At 50.0% G+C, this 26,852-nt stretch overlaps 1 protein-coding gene and 1 long non-coding RNA gene across 11 annotated transcripts in view; one reads left to right on the forward strand and one right to left on the reverse strand.

The window, feature by feature from the left end:
* The window catches only part of GARNL3 (GTPase activating Rap/RanGAP domain like 3), a 33,227-nt gene extending 30,635 nt beyond the window's left edge, over window positions 1-2,592 (reverse strand). For both annotated transcript variants that reach the window (XM_058037981.1, XM_058037980.1), the window contains exons 1-2: window positions 2,413-2,592; window positions 167-236 (exon numbers count right to left, since the gene is read on the reverse strand). In XM_058037981.1, the coding sequence (XP_057893964.1) occupies window positions 167-236; window positions 2,413-2,468 (126 nt within the window). In that variant the 5' untranslated portion in view covers window positions 2,469-2,592. The remainder of the gene's footprint in view (window positions 1-166; window positions 237-2,412) is intronic.
* Window positions 2,593-6,182: 3,590 nt separating this feature from the next.
* Window positions 6,183-25,733, forward strand: LOC131091973 (uncharacterized). 9 transcript variants are annotated; one of them, XR_009115446.1, is made up of 5 exons: window positions 6,183-6,393; window positions 7,294-7,394; window positions 21,585-23,429; window positions 23,547-24,330; window positions 25,476-25,733. It is a non-coding gene; the product is annotated as an uncharacterized LOC131091973 (long non-coding RNA). The 9 variants fall into 9 exon arrangements; XR_009115452.1 differs by lacking the exons at window positions 6,183-6,393; window positions 7,294-7,394 and adding an exon at window positions 20,892-21,055 and having other exon boundaries at window positions 21,585-21,649; window positions 22,261-23,429; XR_009115449.1 differs by lacking the exons at window positions 6,183-6,393; window positions 7,294-7,394 and adding an exon at window positions 17,954-18,031.
* Window positions 25,734-26,852: the final 1,119 nt, after the last annotated feature.

Consider the following 26,852-nt stretch of genomic DNA (forward strand, 5'->3'; position numbering starts at 1 on the left):
TGATATATATCAATTCAGAAGCCACTTTATATTAGCTTATAACTTTCAAGTCTAGCTGAGAATGCACATTTTCCAAACTAGATCCAACTCTTTTACTTGGAAAAGAAAAGGATTAGAGCTCTGCATTATAAGCTGATAAACTGAAGGACAGGCTATGTGTACTTACAAGCTCCACAGATCCGTAATGCTTTCTGCTAAACTCTCCGCATCTGCAACCCAGATCTTCAGAGACGGAGCTGGAATAGAAACGCTTCATCAGTGTACACAAGTCAACTAGTCTTACATTTCCTGCAATGCTACACCCTGCCATTAAAAAAATTATAATTTCTGCTGAACAGGGTTCACAGAACATAAAATCATTGCTGCAGGGAACACTTCTTACAGCATGCACAATCTCTAGCAGCCATCGCAGTCTGGCTTTCACATTACACCCAAAGCAAATACCCATGTGCTGACTGGAAGCAAAAGCTAGGATTAAATTAAATACTAAGGCATGACGCAATCAGAGTTCCAAAGTAGGTGGTGGCTCATAACCACGTTCGAAAAGTAAACTTAAAGCCTCAAAGAGGACAACTGCACTGTACAACTCAGTAAGACCACATTTAGTAGGTTGCTACTGATTTTTTCAGTCTTTTCTCAGCCCACACACAATGAGAAAAGAAACCAGCACTTTAACTTAAAAGCAGCATGAGGAAACAACAGCATTTCAAAGGTTTCCCTCCACCATCTTGACAAAGACAGCAAACCAAAGTAATCCTGGAAGGCGAAGTGCAAAATCCACCCGCAGTACCAACCTTGTACCACGGTATCGCATTACTCACCACCTCTTCACAAACTACATTCCACTAATTTGAAGACAGACTGCCTTGCCCCAAACCACACCCTCTCATATCAAAAGCATTTTTCTGACAGCACTCTCAATAATTCATAAAACACGAGTATATCTGCACTAATTATTAAAACAAGACTGCTTAAATATCAATATTGTCATTTGTGTCCCAATTCTAACCACCTAAACCATACCTAAACTTCAAACACATTAGCAGTCCTTTTAAAAATCAGAAATATACCCAAGAGCAAATCTCTGCCTCTTCTCAACCTAACTACTTTATATCACACCTCACCTGCTTCATATCTTGTAATTAAAGCAGACTCTCACATCAACACAAATGCTACAGACACAACCTCATAAAAATTAGGCTTCAACTTAGGTACAGGTAAGATTCACATTATCATGCAATTTGCCTAAGCGCATATAGTCCCTAAGGAATCCTTGTGCCTGCATACCTCTCTGGCTCTCCATTATCGGTTACCACCAAGATCTGTACTCGACTCTAACATATCACATCTGCTAATTTAAAAAATACACTGTGATTAAAATCAACTGTTCATATTAATTTTCTTCATTGAATTACATCCTTCCTCAATCCTGATCTATATAAGAAAAAGGGCTGCTCCAGTTATGACACTTTTAGAGTAGTTTTCATCTTATTAAGATGAACTGCCAGCACCGAGCAGGTTAGTTCATCAGTGCTTCGCATGATGTGGGCTTAATAATTTAAAATTTACTTACATTGCAAAATATTTAAATACAGATGCACCTTCATTCATATGAATACAACTAACCACCTTACATGCATTTGCACAGCATCTACACGGTATATTCCACCTCCCTTTCCCATTTTTCTGGAAACATAGGTGCAGTTGTATAAATTAACAGCAACAACGAAGGGAAGAGAGGACTAGCTTCTTCCCGTTTCAAGAGAAGCTCCTACAAAACAGTCCTGAAAGTTGATCAATGCAGCAAAATTAAACACATTTGCTAATCTAAACCTAAACGTTTTCTGGATCCTAGTGCCAAATCACAAGTTTTGTCTTTCAGAAGCTCGACACTGGAAAGCGTTTTACGTGGGGGTCGCGAGGGTAGGGGCAGAAGGGGGTGAGTTTGCAGATCGCACCTGTGCGATCAGAAGGATACAGCCTGCATGCTTCTCGGGCTTGCCATTCTCCTTGTCATTTATGTGTTTATTAGTCATTACCGGTACATCTGTTTTCATTTAAGAAAGAGTCACAAGCACTAACGCAGTCAGCAGCCGTGTAATTCCAGCGATATCGCAGCGCTATCTGCTCACAACGCTGAACACGCTGCGAAACCGACTCCGCAGCTGCTCGTCCGCCTCCGCCCGCAGCACCGGCAGCAGCCCGAGGGAGACGGCTGCAGCTCGGGGGCTGCTGCGCCTCCGCCAGACCGAGGGCAGCCGCCCCACCGGGACCGCGGGAGCGCCCGGCGCCGCTCGCCCGGGGCGGCTCCTGCAGCTCCCAGCCCGCGGCAGCAAAGCACCGCCTCGCCCTCCCCCATCGGCGGGCGGCAGCGCTCCCGCCCCGCCCGAGCTGGGCCCCCGCCCCCGGTACCGCTGAGTGAGGCCGAGGAACCGGGTGGAGGCCCCTTCCGTGCTGCTCAGCTCCATGCGGGCGGCCAGACGGAAGCTTCGCCCCTCCAGCGTCGCTGCCGCGGCTCCGTCCCGCGCGGGAGAGGCGCCGGGAGCTGCCCGCGCACATCCCGCTCTCGCAGCGAACGACCCCGCGCGTCCACCTCGGCCCGCTAACCACTGATGTGCCGCGTCGGCCGTTGCGTCAGACGCTGCGCCGTCAGCAGGGCCTGCCGGGAGTTGTAGTCTCGGGCTGACAGCCACCGGTCCGTTCCCCGCCACCGACAGCTGCAGTCCCGCCAGGGGAATAAAACGGGTCCTTCGCTCCTGGGTGGGAAAGGGCCTTAGGCAGCACCGCCCCTCTCCAAAGCATCAGCCAGGGTCTAAATGTGCCATTCTGCCTTTTAAAAGTACCAACATCACAGGATTTTTCTCAGGTTAAAGCTTCCATGGAGTCGGATCTCTCAAGCCGGGCCCTTGAGAATTGTGGGCCTTCTGTGAATTGGTCTTGCCAGAAGGGCTTGCTGAGTTTTCCACTGTGTGGAAAAGAGATCCCATTTGGAGCCTGAAGCCTCGTGTTTCCTGTAGGATTTCCACTCCTAGAATTGCACACTTTGAAGGATTTCTTATAGCTGAAGTTTTCTGGGAGCTAGGACTCTGGCTGGATTTGGGTCTCTGGACTCTCAGGTGAAGTGACCTTGAGACACTAGGGCATGCAGATTTCCTTGCTGTTGAAGAGCTATTGTTCGCACCCAGGAGCCATGGTCTGAATGGGGGTGTCACCTCTTAAATTTGCAAATGTCACAGGATTTCTTCTAAATGAATGGTGCTAAGAACATAAGGTCTGGCTGGCTTTCGACTTAGAGGCGCCTCCTCTAAATTGGTCTTCAGATGCTAGGTTGGAAAGTGTTCCTACATATGCCAAATAGCCCTTGTTATGCAGTTAATAAGCTTCAAAGTACCATGGAGTTGCTGCCCCTGCAAAGATTTTGGCAGAGCCTGGTTGTGGTGCCCCATTCCACTCCTTAGCAGGTCCTTATGGTTGTATGGGGAATCATTGTGGAGCATGCCAACCCAGCTCCATCCTGGGAACAGCACCTGTATTTTACCCTAAAATTTCTGTCCCATTATAGCTCCTGTTAGGATACAAATGTAACTCGGTTTCCACTGATTTTACCCCCAGTCATCTTTCCATACAAACATTGCTCCGCTCTCCAGAGGATTATTGTGAGCAGATGTGAGCTCTGCTGTCCCTTTGGACTGACAAAGGCAGAGGTTTTGTCCCAAGTTCCTTTTGAACCTGTCCTGCACCTGTTACGAGTCCTCAGTCTCCTGCAATTTTGTGGGTCAGTGACATGTAAAACAGCACAGCTGGCTGGCATGCTTTGCTTATGAGGGGAGGCAAGAGAAGAATCCCTCAGCTCACACCAGACCTGCAGCTGCCAAACCTCACCAAAGCACCTGAGGAGCCCCCAGGGACTGATGGTACAGAAGGGAGGTGATGGAGGACAGCACAGCAGGCAGCCTGCCCTCCATCTGGGTGTGAAGAAGGCAGGGCTGGGAACTGTAAGCAACATCCCAGCAGGTCTGGCTGATGGTGCCACCCTGAGGGCTTCCCCTGCCTTTGGGCAGTCCCAGCTGCTGCAGCTCACTTGACAGACTCATTGTCTATACTGTGCTTGGCTGCACTGGAGATGATGAAGCCGAGGACAGCAATGGTTGCCTTCACATCCCCTGACTGCAGATGGGAAGGAGGGCGAGCTCTGTCACCTTGGGAAGGCATCTGCAGAGTCACTGCTGCCCGTCTCTGGAGCATGGCTCCATCAGGGGATCGTGGTAAGGACAGCAGTGCTCACCTAACTCTGCACCTGAGGACAGCTTCAGGACCTTGTCATACTGTGGGAGAGCAGAGCTTCACAGTAAATACCAGCTAACATACTTAGTACCAGTGTTAACACTAACAATCCTTACCTAAATATTAATACTAGTAACACTTACTATGCGTATTATTAATCCTATTAGAGGCTGGTAGAGTTCTTAAGGCTGAGGCTTGCATGAAGAACACAAAATTAATTAACGTTGCTGATTATGCTATTGTGTTGAAATACTTGGCCTCCACTGCAGTAGCCCCACGCTTACCTCGATGGCCTGCCCCAGCAGGTCCCAAAACACCTGGATGCAGATCAGCTTAAGCTTCACTGATGTGATAAACAGAGTTCATTCTTTAAAATTTTTAAAAGTTTATTAAAGGATAAAAGGACAAAATAATCCAGCACTGGGATGCTTTTAGCACACAGCCAAAGAGCACAGAGGTAGCTTAAAAACATGATCACTATATGCTGTTACATTGCTGAGGTTACATGCATATTCATTAACTTACACATTATTCAAACATTCCTTTGACTTTTTGATGTTCCAGGAACTCTCTTGTTTGGTTTTAACCTCTGACTTGTCTGCAGAACGTTCTGTAAATGAGGTCTACACATTTTATTTCTTCCTGTAGTTTTATCCTGTTGCTTCACACTCCCTGATAATACCGATAAGAGTAGATAAATGCTTCCTGGATGCTTAAGCTCTTTTTGTCACTATTATCACTTGGTAGGGGCAGTCTGCAGTTATAAGAAACAGAATAATTGCTTTACACCATTTTCTGAGTTAGTTACATAGAAGTACTTTAGTTTCTATTTCAACATTTTGCTAAAGCCTATGATATATTTATCAGGCTACTATTCATATGAAATATACAGTGCATACATAAACTGGCATATTACACTATACAAAGCTGTTAAAAGTAAGTATAAGTTTTACCATATCAAAATACTTGTAATGCAAAAAGCTAATCTATGAATGTGAAAGCCAATATTGTTTTATCATCTATAACATCCGACGACGAGGGTGAGCAGCGGGCCCGCAGCAGGCGGAGGGCGGGCAGGGGGACGTGGGCACTTAACTTTGGCCAGGGTGCTGATCTCGGCCAGGCGGGGCAGGCCAAGTCCCCGCAGAAGCGGAAGCACTGCGGTAGAAGAGGCACCCAGAGCCCGCAACGGGCGCTGCACGCCCTCCCCGCTCCCGAGCCCTCTCCTCACCAAATCGCCGCCGCTCCCTAGTCCGCCCTGCTGTCGCAAAGACGACCCGGAACCCCTCCCGGGCTACACTCCTCTCCGCCTCCTGCCCCGAGTGCCGTTGGGGCGCTCCGGTAGGGGCTCTGCGGGGGTCCTTTCGCCGGGACCTGGGCACGAGAGAAGGCCGGAGAAGGGGACGGGGGTTGCCGCCGCCGCCGCCGCCGCCGCCGCCGCCTGCGAGCCCTTCGGGCAGCCCGAGCTCCGCCCCACGCTCCCACGGGCCGCAGCCTGACGGCTCCTAAGCGTGCCAATCACGGCCCGCCTTTCTCCGTCCGCCCTGTCCAATCACAGCCGCCCTTTCAAACCGGAGGCGGTCCCGCCAATCTCAGCCCGCTCAGTCGCGGCTCGCCGCCTCAGACTGGCCCCGCTCGCCCGTACGCCTGAGGCGCCGCTCCCGCCACCGCCGCTTTGGGAGCCGGCGGAGCAGCGTCCCCGCTGCCGCTGCCTCGGCAGGCGCTGTTGCGGACGGGAAGGGCGGCCGGGAGCTTCCAGTTCAGGTCCTGGTCGGGATCAGGTTCTGGTCCAGGGAAGCGGGCAGGCGGCGGGGAGCGGGCGGACGCGGCCACAGCAATGGCGGAGGCGGGAGCAGCGCTTGAGGGGACCGCGGGGAGTCGCGGATCCGAGCGGGAATTGGCGGGCTGGGATTGGTGGAGCCGGCAGGCGCTGCCTCGGGTTGTGATTGGCTGGCTGTCCGCCCGTGGGGCATAAATAGCGGGCGTTGGAGAGGCAGCGCCGTCAGTTCGGCGGTGAAGCTGGGAGCGACGGGAGCTGCGGATGCGCGGTCCGAGGAGCGGCGCTGCGGCAGGACGGGACCCCCGCGGCAGCTGATCCGGGGAGCGCTGGTGAGCACGGACGCGACGCCTGCGGCCGTATCTGGGGCCGGCCGTGTCCAGTTCTTTCTGCCGCGCCCTGCGTGGCTCGGGTAGCCGGCGGCTGGTGTGGGGCCTGGAGTGGCGCGGTGGGGGGGCACCGTCTGCTGTCACTGGGGGCTGGGAAGTAGCCGTTTTGTGGTTTCTGGATGTAAAGAAATGTTCAGAATACAAGGAATAAAGCTTGCTTTTTGTATTTTTTTTACTTTATTTTGTTTTTACTTGTAATTTTTTTTTCTTAATTGTGTTATTTTATTATTGCCTGTTTTAATACATCTTTTTGGTTTGATTTGTTTTCTTTACTAGATATCTCATGTTAATTTGGTAAGGGTTGTGGGACTGGGGCTGAAACACCAGTTGTGAGAGCAGTGGGGACATAAAACCCCAGGGTGTGGAATAATGATTTTGGCATGAGTCAGGCCCAAAACAATGTGGAGTGGTGGAAATGCTGAGGCTAGATAAATGCCATGGGAGGAAGGCATGGAGCTGCAGCACAGGGCCTGCAGGTTATGCCTGGGGGTTCCCAGCCCCTGCCCTGTGGTACCAACGAGGGGCTGAGGGTGTGGGGGCTCAGAGGGTTCTAGGGCCCAAGAACCAGCCCAAGAGTGCCTTTTGGGATGGGGGGGCAGGAGTCCAGTGGCTGTTCCCAGCCCCCAGAGCTGCCTGAGGGGAGGTGAGGGGGCCTTTGTGCAGGTGCTGGGCTGAGAGCCAGGGTGAGGGGGAGGGTGGGTGTTGAGCTTCAGGCCTCCAGTGTCCCCAGAGTTGGGATGCCACTTAAGGTTGCCACTTAGGGCTGGGTGGGTGGATGGGACAGCTTCTAGAGATACTGAAATTGTAATGATGGCAGTAACTGATTTGTGGCCTTATTAACAGCCCCAAGGTGCAGTGAGAAGCATGAGCAGCTTTTAGCTGCAGCCAGTAGGAAGCTGAGGAGCTGGAGCTGAGGCAGCAGAGCTGGAGGAGACAGAAATATGGTAGGGTTTGATGTAAAACCTCTGTGGGGCTGGGGTAGGGATTGTGGAGTGGGGAGGTGAACTGCATGGTTGGAATTGAAATTGCTGTGAGGGCTGTGATCTGAGCTCAAGAACTAGAGCTAAAACAAAGATCCTGTCCTGAGAAGCACAAGTAGTATTGTGTGGCACTACTGTGAAGATTTTGAGCAGAAAGTGCAAAAGAAGATCTGGCAGTTAAATAAAGCTTTTGGGACTGGAGCTGAAATCACTGGGGCCGGGGTGGGGACGGCAGTGCTGCAGAAAGAGTCACTGCTACAAGGGATACTCACTGTGGATCTGAGGACTAATCGCAGAATGGGACACAGAGCTGGAAGAAGAGAGCTGGCAGTAAAATAAAGCTTGTGGGAAAAGAGCTAAAAGAGCTGGGATCACTGGGCCTGGTCTTGTCATTGTGCGGCTGGAATTGCGGCTTAACACATCACATTAACCTTAGGGCTGGTACCTGAGACTGTAGTGTTCCTGCGCCGAGATCACTGTAGGCCTGTGACACGGATGCAGGGGCTGGGTATTGCCACTACTAGTAGAACAGGATGTGCGGGGTGGCGAAAGGGTGAAGCTTGCGCCTGAAAACCCCGTCGATGCTAGAATATTGCCTGCGCCTGTGATGGCACCTCTTGGGGCACACTGTGGGGCTGGGAAGTGGACTGCGGGGCTGGCAATTTGAATGAAAATGGCAAAGGCACTAGACCTGTGAACGGGGCTGTGGGCATCCAGGAGAACTTACGCAGGGGGTGGCAAAGTGACTGGGGACTGCTCGGTGGGAGCTAAAATCACTGCAGGGCTAGCATATGGATGGTGGGGTGGGCTTCCAGAGGCTCGTGCCAGAGCTGAATTGTTGCCCAGCTGGAGCCAAGAGCCAGATGCTGCCATTTGAAGCTGGAGAAACACAGAGCTGGAGCTGGAAGAAGAGAGCTGGCAGTAAAATAAAGCTTGTGGGTCAAGAGCTGAAATCACTGGGCCTGGTCTTAATCACTGTGGGACTGGCATTGCAGCTTAACACATGACAGCAACCTTAGGGCTGGTAAAGGCAGTGTATTGTTCTTGCGCCGAGGTCACTGTAGGCCTGTGACATGGAGGCAGGGGCTGGGTATTGCCGCTAATAGTAGAACAGGATGTGTGGAGTGGGGAAAGGGGGCGGCAAGCTCGCGCCTGAAAACCCCGTCGATGCTAGAATATTGCCTGCGCCTGTGATGGCACCTCTTGGGGTGCGGCTGAAATCTCCGTGGGGCTGGGAAGTGGACCACGGGGCTGGCAATTTGAATGAAAATGGCAAAGGCACTAGACCTGTGAACGGGGCCGTGGGCATCCAGGACGACTTATGCAGGGGTGTGCAAAGTGACTGGGGACTGCTCGGTGGGAGCTAAAATCACTGCAGGGCTAGCATATGGATGGTGGGGTGGGCTTCCAGAGGCTCGTGCCAGAGCTGAATTGTTGCCCAGCTGGAGCCAAGAGCCAGATGCTGCCATTTGAAGCTGGAGAAACACAGAGCTGGAGCTGGAAGAGGAGAGCTGGCAGTAAAATAAAGCTTGTGGGTCAAGAGCTGAAATCACTGGGCCTGGTCTTAATCACTGTGGGACTGGCATTGCAGCTTAACACATGACAGCAATCTTAGGGCTGGTAAAGGCAGTGTATTGTTCTTGCGCCGAGGTCACTGTAGGCCTGTGACATGGATGCAGGGGCTGGGTATTGCCGCTAATAGTAGAACAGGATGTGTGGAGTGGGGAAAGGGGGCGGCAAGCTCGCGCCTGAAAACCCCGTCGATGCTAGAATATTGCCTGCGCCTGTGATGGCACCTCTTGGGGTGCAGCTGAAATCTCCGTGGGGCTGGGAAGTGGACCGCGGGGCTGGCAATTTGAATGAAAATGGCAAAGGCACTAGACCTGTGAACGGGGCCGTGGGCATCCAGGACGACTTATGCAGGGGTGTGCAAAGTGGCTGGGGACTGCTCGGTGGGAGCTAAAATCACTGCAGGGCTAGCATATGGATGATGGGGTGGGCTTCCAGAGGCTCGTGCCAGAGCTGAATTGTTGCCCAGCTGGAGCCAAGAGCCAGATGCTGCCATTTGAAGCTGGAGAAACACAGAGCTGGAGCTGGAAGAAGAGAGCTGGCAGTAAAATAAAGCTTGTGGGTCAAGAGCTGAAATCACTGGGCCTGGTCTTAATCACTGTGGGACTGGCATTGCAGCTTAACACATGACAGCAACCTTAGGGCTGGTAAAGGCAGTGTATTGTTCTTGCGCCGAGGTCACTGTAGGCCTGTGACATGGAGGCAGGGGCTGGGTATTGCCGCTAATAGTAGAACAGGATGTGTGGAGTGGGGAAAGGGGGCGGCAAGCTCGCGCCTGAAAACCCCGTCGATGCTAGAATATTGCCTGCGCCTGTGATGGCACCTCTTGGGGTGCGGCTGAAATCTCCGTGGGGCTGGGAAGTGGACCGCGGGGCTGGCAATTTGAATGAAAATGGCAAAGGCACTAGACCTGTGAACGGGGCCGTGGGCATCCAGGACGACTTATGCAGGGGTGTGCAAAGTGACTGGGGACTGCTCGGTGGGAGCTAAAATCACTGCAGGGCTAGCATATGGATGGTGGGGTGGGCTTCCAGAGGCTCGTGCCAGAGCTGAATTGTTGCCCAGCTGGAGCCAAGAGCCAGATGCTGCCATTTGAAGCTGGAGAAACACAGAGCTGGAGCTGGAAGAAGAGAGCTGGCAGTAAAATAAAGCTTGTGGGTCAAGAGCTGAAATCACTGGGCCTGGTCTTAATCACTGTGGGACTGGCATTGCAGCTTAACACATGACAGCAACCTTAGGGCTGGTAAAGGCAGTGTATTGTTCTTGCGCCGAGGTCACTGTAGGCCTGTGACATGGATGCAGGGGCTGGGTATTGCCGCTAATAGTAGAACAGGATGTGTGGAGTGGGGAAAGGGGGCGGCAAGCTCGCGCCTGAAAACCCCGTCGATGCTAGAATATTGCCTGCGCCTGTGATGGCACCTCTTGGGGTGCAGCTGAAATCTCCGTGGGGCTGGGAAGTGGACCGCGGGGCTGGCAATTTGAATGAAAATGGCAAAGGCACTAGACCTGTGAACGGGGCCGTGGGCATCCAGGACGACTTATGCAGGGGTGTGCAAAGTGGCTGGGGACTGCTCGGTGGGAGCTAAAATCACTGCAGGGCTAGCATATGGATGGTGGGGTGGGCTTCCAGAGGCTCGTGCCAGAGCTGAATTGTTGCCCAGCTGGAGCCAAGAGCCAGATGCTGCCATTTGAAGCTGGAGAAACACAGAGCTGGAGCTGGAAGAAGAGAGCTGGCAGTAAAATAAAGCTTGTGGGTCAAGAGCTGAAATCACTGGGCCTGGTCTTAATCACTGTGGGACTGGCATTGCAGCTTAACACATGACAGCAACCTTAGGGCTGGTAAAGGCAGTGTATTGTTCTTGCGCCGAGGTCACTGTAGGCCTGTGACATGGAGGCAGGGGCTGGGTATTGCCGCTAATAGTAGAACAGGATGTGTGGAGTGGGGAAAGGGGGCGGCAAGCTCGCGCCTGAAAACCCCGTCGATGCTAGAATATTGCCTGCGCCTGTGATGGCACCTCTTGGGGTGCGGCTGAAATCTCCGTGGGGCTGGGAAGTGGACCGCGGGGCTGGCAATTTGAATGAAAATGGCAAAGGCACTAGACCTGTGAACGGGGCCGTGGGCATCCAGGACGACTTATGCAGGGGTGTGCAAAGTGACTGGGGACTGCTCGGTGGGAGCTAAAATCACTGCAGGGCTAGCATATGGATGGTGGGGTGGGCTTCCAGAGGCTCGTGCCAGAGCTGAATTGTTGCCCAGCTGGAGCCAAGAGCCAGATGCTGCCATTTGAAGCTGGAGAAACACAGAGCTGGAGCTGGAAGAAGAGAGCTGGCAGTAAAATAAAGCTTGTGGGTCAAGAGCTGAAATCACTGGGCCTGGTCTTAATCACTGTGGGACTGGCATTGCAGCTTAACACATGACAGCAACCTTAGGGCTGGTAAAGGCAGTGTATTGTTCTTGCGCCGAGGTCACTGTAGGCCTGTGACATGGATGCAGGGGCTGGGTATTGCCGCTAATAGTAGAACAGGATGTGTGGAGTGGGGAAAGGGGGCGGCAAGCTCGCGCCTGAAAACCCCGTCGATGCTAGAATATTGCCTGCGCCTGTGATGGCACCTCTTGGGGTGCGGCTGAAATCTCCGTGGGGCTGGGAAGTGGACCGCGGGGCTGGCAATTTGAATGAAAATGGCAAAGGCACTAGACCTGTGAACGGGGCCGTGGGCATCCAGGACGACTTATGCAGGGGTGTGCAAAGTGACTGGGGACTGCTCGGTGGGAGCTAAAATCACTGCAGGGCTAGCATATGGATGGTGGGGTGGGCTTCCAGAGGCTCGTGCCAGAGCTGAATTGTTGCCCAGCTGGAGCCAAGAGCCAGATGCTGCCATTTGAAGCTGGAGAAACACAGAGCTGGAGCTGGAAGAGGAGAGCTGGCAGTAAAATAAAGCTTGTGGGTCAAGAGCTGAAATCACTGGGCCTGGTCTTAATCACTGTGGGACTGGCATTGCAGCTTAACACATGACAGCAACCTTAGGGCTGGTAAAGGCAGTGTATTGTTCTTGCGCCGAGGTCACTGTAGGCCTGTGACATGGATGCAGGGGCTGGGTATTGCCGCTAATAGTAGAACAGGATGTGTGGAGTGGGGAAAGGGGGCGGCAAGCTCGCGCCTGAAAACCCCGTCAATGCTAGAATATTGCCTGCGCCTGTGATGGCACCTCTTGGGGTGCGGCTGAAATCTCCGTGGGGCTGGGAAGTGGACCGCGGGGCTGGCAATTTGAATGAAAATGGCAAAGGCACTAGACCTGTGAACGGGGCCGTGGGCATCCAGGACGACTTATGCAGGGGTGTGCAAAGTGGCTGGGGACTGCTCGGTGGGAGCTAAAATCACTGCAGGGCTAGCATATGGATGGTGGGGTGGGCTTCCAGAGGCTCGTGCCAGAGCTGAATTGTTGCCCAGCTGGAGCCAAGAGCCAGATGCTGCCATTTGAAGCTGGAGAAACACAGAGCTGGAGCTGGAAGAAGAGAGCTGGCAGTAAAATAAAGCTTGTGGGTCAAGAGCTGAAATCACTGGGCCTGGTCTTAATCACTGTGGGACTGGCATTGCAGCTTAACACATGACAGCAACCTTAGGGCTGGTAAAGGCAGTGTATTGTTCTTGCGCCGAGGTCACTGTAGGCCTGTGACATGGAGGCAGGGGCTGGGTATTGCCGCTAATAGTAGAACAGGATGTGTGGAGTGGGGAAAGGGGGCGGCAAGCTCGCGCCTGAAAACCCCGTCGATGCTAGAATATTGCCTGCGCCTGTGATGGCACCTCTTGGGGTGCGGCTGAAATCTCCGTGGGGCTGGGAAGTGGACCGCGGGGCTGGCAATTTGAATGAAAATGGCAAAGGCACTAGACCTGTGAACGGGGCCGTGGGCATCCAGGACGACTTATGCAGGGGTGTGCAAAGTGACTGGGGACTGCTCGGTGGGAGCTAAAATCACTGCAGGGCTAGCATATGGATGGTGGGGTGGGCTTCCAGAGGCTCGTGCCAGAGCTGAATTGTTGCCCAGCTGGAGCCAAGAGCCAGATGCTGCCATTTGAAGCTGGAGAAACACAGAGCTGGAGCTGGAAGAAGAGAGCTGGCAGTAAAATAAAGCTTGTGGGTCAAGAGCTGAAATCACTGGGCCTGGTCTTAATCACTGTGGGACTGGCATTGCAGCTTAACACATGACAGCAACCTTAGGGCTGGTAAAGGCAGTGTATTGTTCTTGCGCCGAGGTCACTGTAGGCCTGTGACATGGATGCAGGGGCTGGGTATTGCCGCTAATAGTAGAACAGGATGTGTGGAGTGGGGAAAGGGGGCGGCAAGCTCGCGCCTGAAAACCCCGTCGATGCTAGAATATTGCCTGCGCCTGTGATGGCACCTCTTGGGGTGCGGCTGAAATCTCCGTGGGGCTGGGAAGTGGACCGCGGGGCTGGCAATTTGAATGAAAATGGCAAAGGCACTAGACCTGTGAACGGGGCCGTGGGCATCCAGGACGACTTATGCAGGGGTGTGCAAAGTGACTGGGGACTGCTCGGTGGGAGCTAAAATCACTGCAGGGCTAGCATATGGATGGTGGGGTGGGCTTCCAGAGGCTCGTGCCAGAGCTGAATTGTTGCCCAGCTGGAGCCAAGAGCCAGATGCTGCCATTTGAAGCTGGAGAAACACAGAGCTGGAGCTGGAAGAAGAGAGCTGGCAGTAAAATAAAGCTTGTGGGTCAAGAGCTGAAATCACTGGGCCTGGTCTTAATCACTGTGGGACTGGCATTGCAGCTTAACACATGACAGCAACCTTAGGGCTGGTAAAGGCAGTGTATTGTTCTTGCGCCGAGGTCACTGTAGGCCTGTGACATGGAGGCAGGGGCTGGGTATTGCCGCTAATAGTAGAACAGGATGTGTGGAGTGGGGAAAGGGGGCGGCAAGCTCGCGCCTGAAAACCCCGTCGATGCTAGAATATTGCCTGCGCCTGTGATGGCACCTCTTGGGGTGCAGCTGAAATCTCCGTGGGGCTGGGAAGTGGACCGCGGGGCTGGCAATTTGAATGAAAATGGCAAAGGCACTAGACCTGTGAACGGGGCCGTGGGCATCCAGGACGACTTATGCAGGGGTGTGCAAAGTGGCTGGGGACTGCTCGGTGGGAGCTAAAATCACTGCAGGGCTAGCATATGGATGGTGGGGTGGGCTTCCAGAGGCTCGTGCCAGAGCTGAATTGTTGCCCAGCTGGAGCCAAGAGCCAGATGCTGCCATTTGAAGCTGGAGAAACACAGAGCTGGAGCTGGAAGAAGAGAGCTGGCAGTAAAATAAAGCTTGTGGGTCAAGAGCTGAAATCACTGGGCCTGGTCTTAATCACTGTGGGACTGGCATTGCAGCTTAACACATGACAGCAACCTTAGGGCTGGTAAAGGCAGTGTATTGTTCTTGCGCCGAGGTCACTGTAGGCCTGTGACATGGATGCAGGGGCTGGGTATTGCCGCTAATAGTAGAACAGGATGTGTGGAGTGGGGAAAGGGGGCGGCAAGCTCGCGCCTGAAAACCCCGTCGATGCTAGAATATTGCCTGCGCCTGTGATGGCACCTCTTGGGGTGCGGCTGAAATCTCCGTGGGGCTGGGAAGTGGACCGCGGGGCTGGCAATTTGAATGAAAATGGCAAAGGCACTAGACCTGTGAACGGGGCCGTGGGCATCCAGGACGACTTATGCAGGGGTGTGCAAAGTGACTGGGGACTGCTCGGTGGGAGCTAAAATCACTGCAGGGCTAGCATATGGATGGTGGGGTGGGCTTCCAGAGGCTCGTGCCAGAGCTGAATTGTTGCCCAGCTGGAGCCAAGAGCCAGATGCTGCCATTTGAAGCTGGAGAAACACAGAGCTGGAGCTGGAAGAAGAGAGCTGGCAGTAAAATAAAGCTTGTGGGTCAAGAGCTGAAATCACTGGGCCTGGTCTTAATCACTGTGGGACTGGCATTGCAGCTTAACACATGACAGCAACCTTAGGGCTGGTAAAGGCAGTGTATTGTTCTTGCGCCGAGGTCACTGTAGGCCTGTGACATGGATGCAGGGGCTGGGTATTGCCGCTAATAGTAGAACAGGATGTGTGGAGTGGGGAAAGGGGGCGGCAAGCTCGCGCCTGAAAACCCCGTCGATGCTAGAATATTGCCTGCGCCTGTGATGGCACCTCTTGGGGTGCGGCTGAAATCTCCGTGGGGCTGGGAAGTGGACCGCGGGGCTGGCAATTTGAATGAAAATGGCAAAGGCACTAGACCTGTGAACGGGGCCGTGGGCATCCAGGACGACTTATGCAGGGGTGTGCAAAGTGACTGGGGACTGCTCGGTGGGAGCTAAAATCACTGCAGGGCTAGCATATGGATGGTGGGGTGGGCTTCCAGAGGCTCGTGCCAGAGCTGAATTGTTGCCCAGCTGGAGCCAAGAGCCAGATGCTGCCATTTGAAGCTGGAGAAACACAGAGCTGGAGCTGGAAGAGGAGAGCTGGCAGTAAAATAAAGCTTGTGGGTCAAGAGCTGAAATCACTGGGCCTGGTCTTAATCACTGTGGGACTGGCATTGCAGCTTAACACATGACAGCAACCTTAGGGCTGGTAAAGGCAGTGTATTGTTCTTGCGCCGAGGTCACTGTAGGCCTGTGACATGGATGCAGGGGCTGGGTATTGCCGCTAATAGTAGAACAGGATGTGTGGAGTGGGGAAAGGGGGCGGCAAGCTCGCGCCTGAAAACCCCGTCGATGCTAGAATATTGCCTGCGCCTGTGATGGCACCTCTTGGGGTGCGGCTGAAATCTCCGTGGGGCTGGGAAGTGGACCGCGGGGCTGGCAATTTGAATGAAAATGGCAAAGGCACTAGACCTGTGAACGGGGCCGTGGGCATCCAGGACGACTTATGCAGGGGTGTGCAAAGTGGCTGGGGACTGCTCGGTGGGAGCTAAAATCACTGCAGGGCTAGCATATGGATGGTGGGGTGGGCTTCCAGAGGCTCGTGCCAGAGCTGAATTGTTGCCCAGCTGGAGCCAAGAGCCAGATGCTGCCATTTGAAGCTGGAGAAACACAGAGCTGGAGCTGGAAGAAGAGAGCTGGCAGTAAAATAAAGCTTGTGGGTCAAGAGCTGAAATCACTGGGCCTGGTCTTAATCACTGTGGGACTGGCATTGCAGCTTAACACATGACAGCAACCTTAGGGCTGGTAAAGGCAGTGTATTGTTCTTGCGCCGAGGTCACTGTAGGCCTGTGACATGGATGCAGGGGCTGGGTATTGCCGCTAATAGTAGAACAGGATGTGTGGAGTGGGGAAAGGGGGCGGCAAGCTCGCGCCTGAAAACCCCGTCGATGCTAGAATATTGCCTGCGCCTGTGATGGCACCTCTTGGGGTGCGGCTGAAATCTCCGTGGGGCTGGGAAGTGGACCGCGGGGCTGGCAATTTGAATGAAAATGGCAAAGGCATTTGATGGGGTTGTCAGAGCAGCACCAGGTGTGAGTGTGGGGATGATGGGGGCTCGGAGCAGCCCAGGTGTGAGTTTGATGATGATGGGGGCTCGGAGCAGCCCAGGTGTGAGTGTGAGGATGGCGGGGGTCTCGGAGCAGCCCAGGTGTGAGTGTGAGGATGATGAGGGGCCGGCTCCTGCCGGGGCGAGGCTGTTTTAGGGGGAGGCTTTGCCTCAGCTCCCTTTTGCATGGAGCTGCTGAGTGGAGGGGTTTATGGGCCGCTCCCGGCGCTGTCTCATGGAAGGACTGCGAGAGCTTCTCACAGGGTCGGGGAGAACGCCTGGATCTGTGCTTGGGTACGTGGAGCATCGCTTAAAGGAGGTGCCGAGGGACGAATCTTTGTGCCCAGGAGCAGCAGCCGAACAGGTGAGCCTGTATGGGTTTGGGGCGGGGAATTTTGCCTTTCCCCTTTCCAATTTCATCTTGCCAGTCCCTCCCCGGATCCCCAGGAACAAAAATGGAGCTGATGAGCACAAAAGGAATTACGGAGAAGGAAGCAGCTCCTCTTCTTTTATTGTCTGCGTTTGACCTGAGGGGATCCCTCTTGACTTGTGGTTTTAAGGGTGTTGATTGCAGGAAAAGCTGCCTTTTCCAGGCTGTTAGGGGTATCCCGGGGGTGACAGGGAATCCCTGCGTTCTATTCTAAGGGGAATGGGAAAAGTATTCTTGTGGTATTATGGGTTTGATTTGAAGGCAGCCACCCCATTTGCACCACCCTCGGGTTTAAATGGAGGGGGCAGCCCTGGTGTCCCTCCTTTTCAAGGGTTTGCATGGAGGTCAAAATCGCCCTTTCCCATCAGTCGAAGGCTTTCATTTGGGGAGCGCCCCTTCTTTTCTGCTCTCCTAGGGGGTGAAATTGGAGGGGAGAAGGCATTTCTTTGCCCTTGTTGAAGTGAGGTGAGCCCCGCCTGCGGCATCAGTTTCGGGGTTGGGTAGGGGGAAGCCGCAGCTCTGGCAGCGTTTGCAGGGCTGCAATGGGGCTGTGCCGCTGCATTGGAGGGCGCTCCTCGTGGCCGCGGCCCGGCCCGGAACGTTCCCGGTCCGGAACGTTCCCGCTCAGGAGCGCTGCTGGCACGGCCCGGGCAGCTGCCGGGGCGCACGGGGGATTCGGCGCGGCCGGGCCGGCCGAGGGCGGCAGTGGCGGAGCCGCGCCAGTGCGAGCCGTGCGGAGCCGAGCGGAGCCGGGCCGGGCCGGCCAAGGGCGGCAGAGGCGGCGCGGGCGCTGCTGCGCCGGCCCGGGCGGTGCCGGCCGCTCCGGGCGCGGGGCTCGGGCGCCGCCGGTAGCCCCGGGCCCGGTGCCGGCCCCGCCGGGCAGGGGCAGCGGGCGGGGCTCCCCGGGACGGCGCCGGCCCCGCGTGCCGGAGCAGCCGCCGCAGGAGCCGCTTTCCTGCCGGGAGCCGCGCTCCGTCCGGGGCCGGCAGCGAGCGTGGGGTTCGGCCGCTCCACGTTCGGCGGTGCCGTGGCTCGGAGGCGCTTTGGAGGCGTTGATGGCATCGCTGGGTTCGGTTTGCAGCGGCTGTCCGCTAAGGGGTATGGTGTTCTTCCTGAGCGGCACGGTTCTCGGTGCCGGTAGGGATGATAAAGGTTCGTTTCGGATTGGGTTTTGTAGTCGGATATATATTTTTTTGGCGGGGTGTTATGTTTAGAAGGGCGCACAATGGTTTTTACGGGTCGTAGTGCGAAGCAGCGGTTTGCATTTTAATTCTGTTGCGGTGGCTTTTATTAGCGTGAGTGTGTAGTGTTTGTTTTGGGCGGCTTGGGGAAGCGTCCTGTCGTTCATAGCAGCGGGTTTTTAATCTCGATAATTGCATGTGTGTTTATCATCTTCCAGGGCTTTTATTTGTTTGGTTTGTTTGATTGTAGTGTATGTTTTATGGTTACGGGTAATTTGGGGGACATTGTTTATGGTTACGTTTGTCTTTAGTCTTTGTGTTTGTTTCTAGGTGGTATTTTTATTTTGATAGCTTGAGGCACTATGGGTTTATTCAGTGGGGAATAATTTTTTTGTTGCAGATTTATCTGGTTTTTGGTATTATTCTTGTTGTTGGTTTCTTTATTTTCCTTTTTTGTTGTTGTTGTTGTCTTTTAATGTATTTGAGTATTGTTTATCAGGGTTTTTTTTTGGGAACATGGGTATTTATATGGTGGGTTTTTAAGGTATTTATTTATTTGGGTAGGTAATTTCTTAGTTTTTAGTGGTTGAGATGTTTTCCCATTTTGTTAATTAGTTCAGGTTTTAAAATTATTTTTACAGAGGATTGTTTATTCTTTGAGTTAGTGTAGAAGTAGAATTTTGGTTTTTTTTTTTGTTTGTTTTTAGTAACGTTGTTCAGGGTGAGTGGCACTGGCTTGAGTTTAGTAGATTGGTTTGACATTTTTTTAGTACTTTTTGTAATTTGCTGTGTGTGTTTCTAGAGGATTTTCTTTTATTTTGGTTCCATTTTTCTGTCGTGATGAGAATTGTTATTGAAAAGAGTGTTCTTTGTTTTTTTGCTGACACTTGTTTGGCTGTTGGAGGTCTCTTGATGTTTTTGGAAGATATTGGGGGGAATTTGATGCTGTTTGTTCTGTCATTTCATTTAGGAATTGGATTTTAAATATGCAATTATGACTCTAACTATATTGAAACAAAAGAAATAGATGTGTAGCAATGGGAATGGGCCAATTTTATTTTTATATATTCGGTCAATTTTTGAAATTTAACATGTAACATAAGTCATTATATGTTACAATAAGTTACTCTAATTTTAATAGAGTATTGTGTATGTTTATAGATATATGAATAGAGAATATAAATGTAAATACAACCCAAACAAAAATACAAATATATAAATGTATTGCAACTATATGCAGATATATAAAAAATTAATAATAAATTGTAAATGTAAAATAACATGAATTGTAAAGTATATAATACACGTAATACTGCATATATTTTATTAAATATATTATAGGAAATGGATATAAAATAGATATAAATGTGGATGTGATATATGTATCTATCTATCTATATCTATCATGTGTTGTATATTATGATAAATATAAATATAAAAAAAATTTAGGTAGTTTAAAATAATGGATGGTTTTGTTTTTTCTTTGCCAAAGCAGGGGTTTTCGTGTAAAAATTACAAATACAAATAATATAAAGGTAGAAATACAAGCATAGAAATATATCATAAACACATTAAAGATTTATATAAAAATTAGAAATATAAGGAAAAATAAGTTGTAGCAGTAGATATGGTAAATAATTTTAAAAATAATTCCCGTATATTTTTTGAACAAGGTGCATAATATATATAGTTATTAATATAATGCATCAATATAAACTATAAATTTATATAAAATATCAACTATCTATAAGAAGGAATAAAAGCTCTGTGTCACGTGCAGCAGTAGAAAATTTCAGGCTCCCAGGGAATAAATAGTTTTCTTTAAATCATTTTCGTTTTGGAGTTTTTTTTTTTACTCCCGGGTAGCCTGAAAGTTTCTACTGCTGTACGTGACACAGAACTGCTGCTTTTTTATTCTAAAGGTGGAAAGGTAAGCCAAGATTAGAAATACAAGAAAGGGGAAGTGGAAGTGGAAGTGGAAGGGGAAGGGGAAAGGAAAGGAAAGGAAAGGAAAGGAAAGGAAAGGAAAGGAAAGGAAAGGAAAGGAAAGGAAAGGAAAGGAAAGGAAAGGAAAGGAAAGGAAAGGAAAGGAAAGGAAAGGAAAGGAAAGGAATGGAAAGGAAAGGAAAGGAAAGGAAAGGAAAGGAAAGGAAAGGAAGCAGGAGAGCAAGAGGGAAGGGAAGTGGTGAAAAAAAAAACCGAGTGAAAAAAGTAAAAAGAGTTGGAGGGAAAAAGAGCGGGCATTGGGGAGGAGCGGTGCTGCCTCAGGTGCTTCCCCGCCGTGGGGCGAAGGACCCGTTTGATGCCCAGGAGGGACTGCAGCTGCCGGTGGCTCCCCGGGGACGGAGCTGTGGCTGTCAGCCCGAGACTACAACTCCCGGCAGGCCCTGCTGCTGGCGCGGCGTGTGACGCAACGGCCGACGCGGCACATGAGTGGCTGGCGTGCCAGGCGGCCGCGCGGGGCTGTGTGCGGGCAGCTGCGCAGCGCGGAAGGAGCGTCCGCCCGGTTCCTCGGCCGCACTCAGCGGTGCCGGGGGCGGGGGCGCTGCCGCCCGCCGATGGCGGAGGGCGAGGCGGTGCTTTGCTGCCGCGGGCCGGGAGCTGCAGGAGCCGCCCCGGGCGAGCGGCGCCGGGCGCTCCCGCGGTCCCGGTGGGGCGGCCGCCCTCGGGCTGGCGGAGGCGCCGGAGGAGCCCCCGAGCTGCAGCCGTCTCCCTCGGGCTGCTGCCGGTGCTGCGGGCGGAGGCGGCTCCGCCCGTGTTGGGCGCTGCCAGCAGGGAGCGCTGCGGTATCGCCGGCATGACGGGGCTGCTGCCTGCGTTAGTGCTCGTGGCTCTTTGTGCCGTGACAGCGGATGGAGCGGCGCTGGGCGGTAAAGCCAGAGATGGCCGGGAGAATGCCCAGCGCAGGGAGCGGCCGGGCTGTGTGCTTCGGATGGCACAGGTGCGAGCTGCAAAGTCACCCCCCCTTCCGCCCCTGCCCTCCCGAGCCCCGGGGAAAATGCTTTCCAGCATTGTCGAGCTTCTGAGAGACAAAACTTGTGATTTGACACTAGCATCCAGAAAAGGTTTCTGTCTAGATTAGCAAATGTCTAAATTGTTCTTGGTTACATCCCATGACCGGTTTTAGGCAGTGACTTCATACTGCTTTTAGGATTTTCTTGTACACTGGTGAGAAAATAGGCAGGTCTGATAGTGGTTTCACTTTTTTTCTACTTCACGTTCCATAAGATTCTTTTATCCAAGCGATTGTTTTAAAATTCTACTGTAAGCGTTTGTGGTTCACTTTTTTTTTCTTTGCAGCACCCGGGCCTTTTTTTTTTTCTCTAAATCGGGAGTAAATATAGCTGAGTAAAATTACCTTGGTTATCTTCCTTCTTTTTAAACTTAATTGTTTTTATTAATAATTCTATTTGAATATGCAGAAAAAGTGGGTATGTCCTGTAATCTATGCTAGCTTTTCTCGTTTACAGGGTACTCACAAAATATGTCTCCCTTAGTGTCCCACAGAAACATTCTGGGTGAAATCTGAATTAAGGTATGTGTTTTCAAATAAGTAATCAGTTTAGATATTTGCCTGTGTACCTTTTCCTGTAATTCAGAGCTTGTGTTCTGTGGGTTTTATGATAAACCTGTAAAACATGTAAGAATGGTTTTGCAAGTCTGAATCGTTGAAGGCAGCAATAAGTGGATTTAAAGCCTGTTCTTGAGCAGACAAAGGGGAAAAGTGTGACTCTGATGCTGAACTTGTCATTTTTCATTTGACTTGCCTTTAATTATTGAAGAAGAGAGAGAACTAGGAAAAGAAATAGAATTGATTATTGAGCACTCCTAAAAAGCTCACCATGATTCTGTGTAGAGCCAAAGTGAAGGATGATGGAACAGAGCTCTGTGCATTAGAAGGAAATAAACCTGATGTCCACACAGAGTCTTACTAATTTCTGTTTTTAAAATGCAAAATAAGTTTAGGAAGTGTTGGAAGTTAGTATTTTGGGAAAGAAATGGCAGTTCCACAAAACATTCCATTCCATTTAAGAGAGGCCCTTGGACTGATTCATGTTGTAACTGCTGTCACTGCAATCAGTTGGTGGTTCAGCCTTGAAACGTGCACTTGGCCTTCTATAAAGCACTGTTTTGTTTGCCTTTCAGTGCTATGAGTCTTGATAAATTGGAGAAGTGCCCAAGAGAAATTCATCATCCTGAGATACAAAAGGTAGGAAGTGACTTTTTTTGGTTTGGTTCTTTTTCTTTATTTTTTTCTGGAAATAGAAGTAATTAAGTATAGATACTACTGGTTTGTTTCTTCCAGTAGCTGATAATACTAATACCAATAATAATAATAATAAGAGTAAAGTAATACTACTTCAACTGTCTTTATTTATCCATTGAACTGGCCATTTTAAATCTAAACTTCTAAACACAAATCAAACCATCATCCTTGTAGAATCTTTAATAGGAGTGGGCTAAAGATCCTGGTTTTGTTGACAGGATTTATTGGTTCATGAAGAGCAAGAGGTAAGTACAAGCCTAACTACCCTCTAGCTCACAGACCTGCCCAGTGAATAGAGCTTTGTTTTTTTGATGGGCTTGTGATGACTTTGAGATCAATTGCTCATTCATTACAGTAAAAAAAAAAAAAATTGTTTTGAACATGACAGCAAAAATAACTTTAAGCACAACTTAATAATAATAGATCACCAATTTTAGTTAATAATTTTATGCTGTACTCTTGGGTGAGGGAAGACTCGGACACCCAATATGAGATCAGCAAGCTATGTTTATTGCAGAGAGTATCAGACACTTATACAGCACATAATAAGCTTATGAATATTCTGTAAGCCAAGCGATCTATTGGTTAAACTATACCATCAACTCTTCCTCATTCCTTTGGGCCTACATTCCCTATTTCCCACGTCTCTCTGTCTACTTGTTATCCTACCCAGCTAGGCCCAGGCACACGCTATCTTGCAGGTGCAAAACTCAAAAATACCTGTGTTCGGTACTTTCCCAGCTCCTGGTCGGCTAACGAGCGAATGTCTGCGTGACCTCTGTCATGGAGCCATTTCTCCACACTATACTATCAAAGTTTAAAGGTAAATTATTATATATTAGGAGATGGTGTAAAGTGTATGTTGTAATGTGTAGGATATATACAAAGATACGTACTTGAAAGTCCGTAGAGGAAACAAATTTTTACGCCTTCTGTTTGACTGTTTGTCATATATTTGGTTTTATTTCCCAGGGATCAGTGAATTTTAACTCTAGAGTCCTCTATGCTAAGGATGCTCAGCTTACAGATGATGAAATGTTCAGTAATGGTGAGTTTTTCACCTTCTCCTTCATTGTTTTGCTCATCTGAATAAAAAAAAAAAAGGCAAGATTAAAGAAAAAGCAATAGTTTTATTATTTTTACCCTGTTATGTCTGTTTCCTCAGTATTTGCTGGAGCTGTGCTTACCCAAGGTTTGGGTAAAACAAGCTTTGGGTTCCCTCTGTCTCACTGGGAGTTGCCCAATTCAGTTGCATCTGGTGAAATTCACCCTGAGACCTTACAGAACCAGCTCCAACTACGTGAGAGCCATTTGCAGTTCTCTCCAGACGCCTGGAGAATGGGCGACGTTTCTGAGGATCCGGCGAGCGTGCTTCTGTCAAAACTCAGTCTGTGAAATTTCTGGGGAAAACCCTTCTGTGTCCTGAAGGGTTCAAACTCTGGTGAGGATCCAGTTATCAGGTGCTCACCTGGATGGTTCCAGCTGCCAAAGGTAACACTTGTACTCTTGCCCTGTAGTTTACATCTATTGTATTTTTGTTATTTTGCAGGATTTTTTGTCTTTGCAAAATATTGTGCATTTCACTCTTTGGAACCTCTCAGATGGTTCTTTGGTGCAGCACCACCCCATGGGACACTTGGCTGCTGTCCTGAAGGGGTTGGTCGCTAGAATTGTGAATCCTGGAGAGTTTATAAGTCTTCTGTCCCCAGGGAGGTATCATGCTTTGTTTACTTTTGTTCTGTTGGTTAGGTGCTGCTTCTCGTTGCAAGTACGAATTTCAAACTGCCCTGTTCTTATTTTAACTGTTTTCCTGGTTCTCTCTGTCCGGCAGGGAAAGACTCTCGTATCCTTGTCGTCGGGCTCGGTGCTGTCCAAGAAGATACAGAGACTAAAAAAATCATAAGAAGCAAAATATGACTGCAGGGAAAAGAAGCTGGAGAGAACAGAAGGTGATATTGTTATCCTTACCCTGTATTAGAGACATCCGCTGTGCTTTGATGCTGGCAGCTGCCAGGGGCTTGTTAGCTCTTTGTAGGCAGGTGTAGGTGTTCACTTGTAGGTTTTTTCTCTGGACAAGTCAATTCAAACTTTGCTAAGCTTATATTTGCAGATTACTCTCTAGCACAGTCCAGCATGACATTTTTGAATGTTGTAAAAATACCATGTTACTTGGAAATTGCTAATGAAGAGAAGCTTTAGGGGAAAATAAGATTTCAGGGTTGGAAGATGTGAGAAGAATTGTGTGGGGATGTTAGACTGAAGTAAAGCACACTTGAAGCTGGACTGGCACGCTGGCAGGTCCCCTATTAAACAGTAGTGCTGAGATTAGCCTGGGGGTTGCCCATTGTTTCTGTAGAAATCAATGTTTCCTGGTCTTCAGAGGGAAGCTGCTTTGAAAAGCTGGAAGGTGCAGCATGCTGACAATCTCCGTGCTTTGGATTAAAAGTAGATTTCAGAAGGGTCCTAGGCTTTTGTCTTTTCCTAGAAGTCGATGTAATCCTGTCGAGGAGTTTTTAATTCTGTGTTGCCATGTCATCCATCAGAGCCCTGTTGTACTAATCATCATACAAGTACAAAACAAAAAATCAGACCCTGTCCCAAGCACTTAGAGCCCAGAACACGATTTCCTCGGGCTGCCATTTGTGTGCCATCGGTACTCACCACGAATTGAGCCCTCTGGCTCTGAGAGAGCCCCTGGATGCTGACGGAAGGGGGCTGGTCACAGACCCTGGAGGTGCCTGTCCCCCAGGGAGGGAGAGGACGAGGCAGTGTGGCCTGCAGGGAGGGTCTCGTCCCCAGAGAGCAGCCGGCGACTCCATGCCTGCCCGGGGCTGCGGGTGCCCCCTCGGGGTGGACGCCTGCCCTCAGGTTTCCCTCTGGGCACCCGGGGAGGGAACCAGGTCCATCCGTGTGGCAGCTGCAGGGCCTGCAGGCTCTGGGCCCTGGAGCCGAGTGAGCCTGAGCTGCTGCATGCTTGCTGTGAGCTTTGGGGTGAGCGTGCATCACTGCAGGCCTGGGATGGATTGAAATGCGCTGAGGAAAGCACAGGGAGGGAGGGAAATGCTCTGTTAACATGTGCCAATTCTTCTGTCAGACTCATCACGGCGGGACAGCGTGAGGACTGAAAGTGTAAGAAGATGCGGAGGGAAAGAGAGAATCTGACAGGAGCAGCGAACGCACGAGTGCACGAATTTTGCTTTTTGCTTGGATGTAAACTCAGGAGTTGAAAGGAATTTGGGAGTGAGAAGGGACATTTCAGAAGGAGAAGAAGAAAAAGAAGTTGTTGTTGTTGCTACAGTCCTGGCAAAAGCTTTTGTTCTAGCTAATAAAAGAAGTTAGTTTAAAAAACAAAAAGGAAAAAATGTAGTGTGTTTTTTTTTTCCTTCACTATGATATGCATTGGTGGTATATGGTGTGTTTTTTTATTTCTTGGTATTATTAACTCTGTGTAAATTGTTTTTTGAGTGAAGCTGACTTTCTGGATGGGTTGGTTTGTATTTGAGGCAGGATTAATTTCAGTAGGGTTCTTTCATAGATTTCTGATGGGTATTACTGGGATTTTGGTTTTGTTTACTGTATGTATAAACCTAGAGCTTTGGTAGGGCCAGCTGGGCTGCTGGAGTTTTGGGTGTGAATTTATTAGATGGCTTTTGTTAGATGCAGTTTTTAATTTTTGAAATGTTTTTCAGTGTAGTGGTTTTAAGGTGGTTTTTAAGAATTCATTGTATTGTTTTATCTTGTTTGTAGTTGGTGTATTATAAGGGATGTGGTGTGACCTTTTGGACATTATGGTTTTGGTGTTCCTAAGTTCTGATTTCTTTCTGGTTGGATAGTTTTTTTTATTTTTATTTTTTGGGACAGGAGCATTTATATGGTGGGTTTTTATAGGCAATATGTTTTTTAATTTAGGTAGTGATATTTTTTAGTATTTTAATAGTTTAGGTTTTTTATTTTCATGGTTTTAATTATTTTTTTTAATTTTTTCAAATAACTTTGATAGATCATAGGTTATTATTTGTGCATTAGCATAAAGGTAGAGCTTTGGGGACTTTTTTTAGTAATGTTTAGGGTCAGTTGTGCAGTTTTGAGTCTAGTGAGTTGGTTTGATTTAATTTTTATTGGGTGTTACTTTATATTAGCAGTTGTGTCATTTTCAAGGTGTGTTTGAGTTTTTTGGGGTTTTTGAGATATCATTTTAGGAGGAAGTTTATGATGAGCATGTGCGGAGGTTTTGGGCCACTTTATAGTGGGATTTAAAATTTATTTACAGTTAGGTTTATTTGAGTTTTTATTAGGGTTCAATGACGTTGTGGGATGTTTGTTCCGTTAGTAATAGAAATAGGTTTTGTTTTGCTGTGCTGCGATGGGATGGGCGTGTGCTGCGTGCCGGTGCTGACAAAGGTACAGTATTGTTGTGGCTCTGGTGTGTCGGGTTAATGAACTGACATGGTTTAATATAGAGATGAAAACA

The sequence above is a fragment of the Melospiza georgiana genome, chromosome 20 (genome assembly GCF_028018845.1).
Source record: "Melospiza georgiana isolate bMelGeo1 chromosome 20, bMelGeo1.pri, whole genome shotgun sequence".
Taxonomy (NCBI): Eukaryota; Metazoa; Chordata; class Aves; order Passeriformes; family Passerellidae; genus Melospiza; species Melospiza georgiana.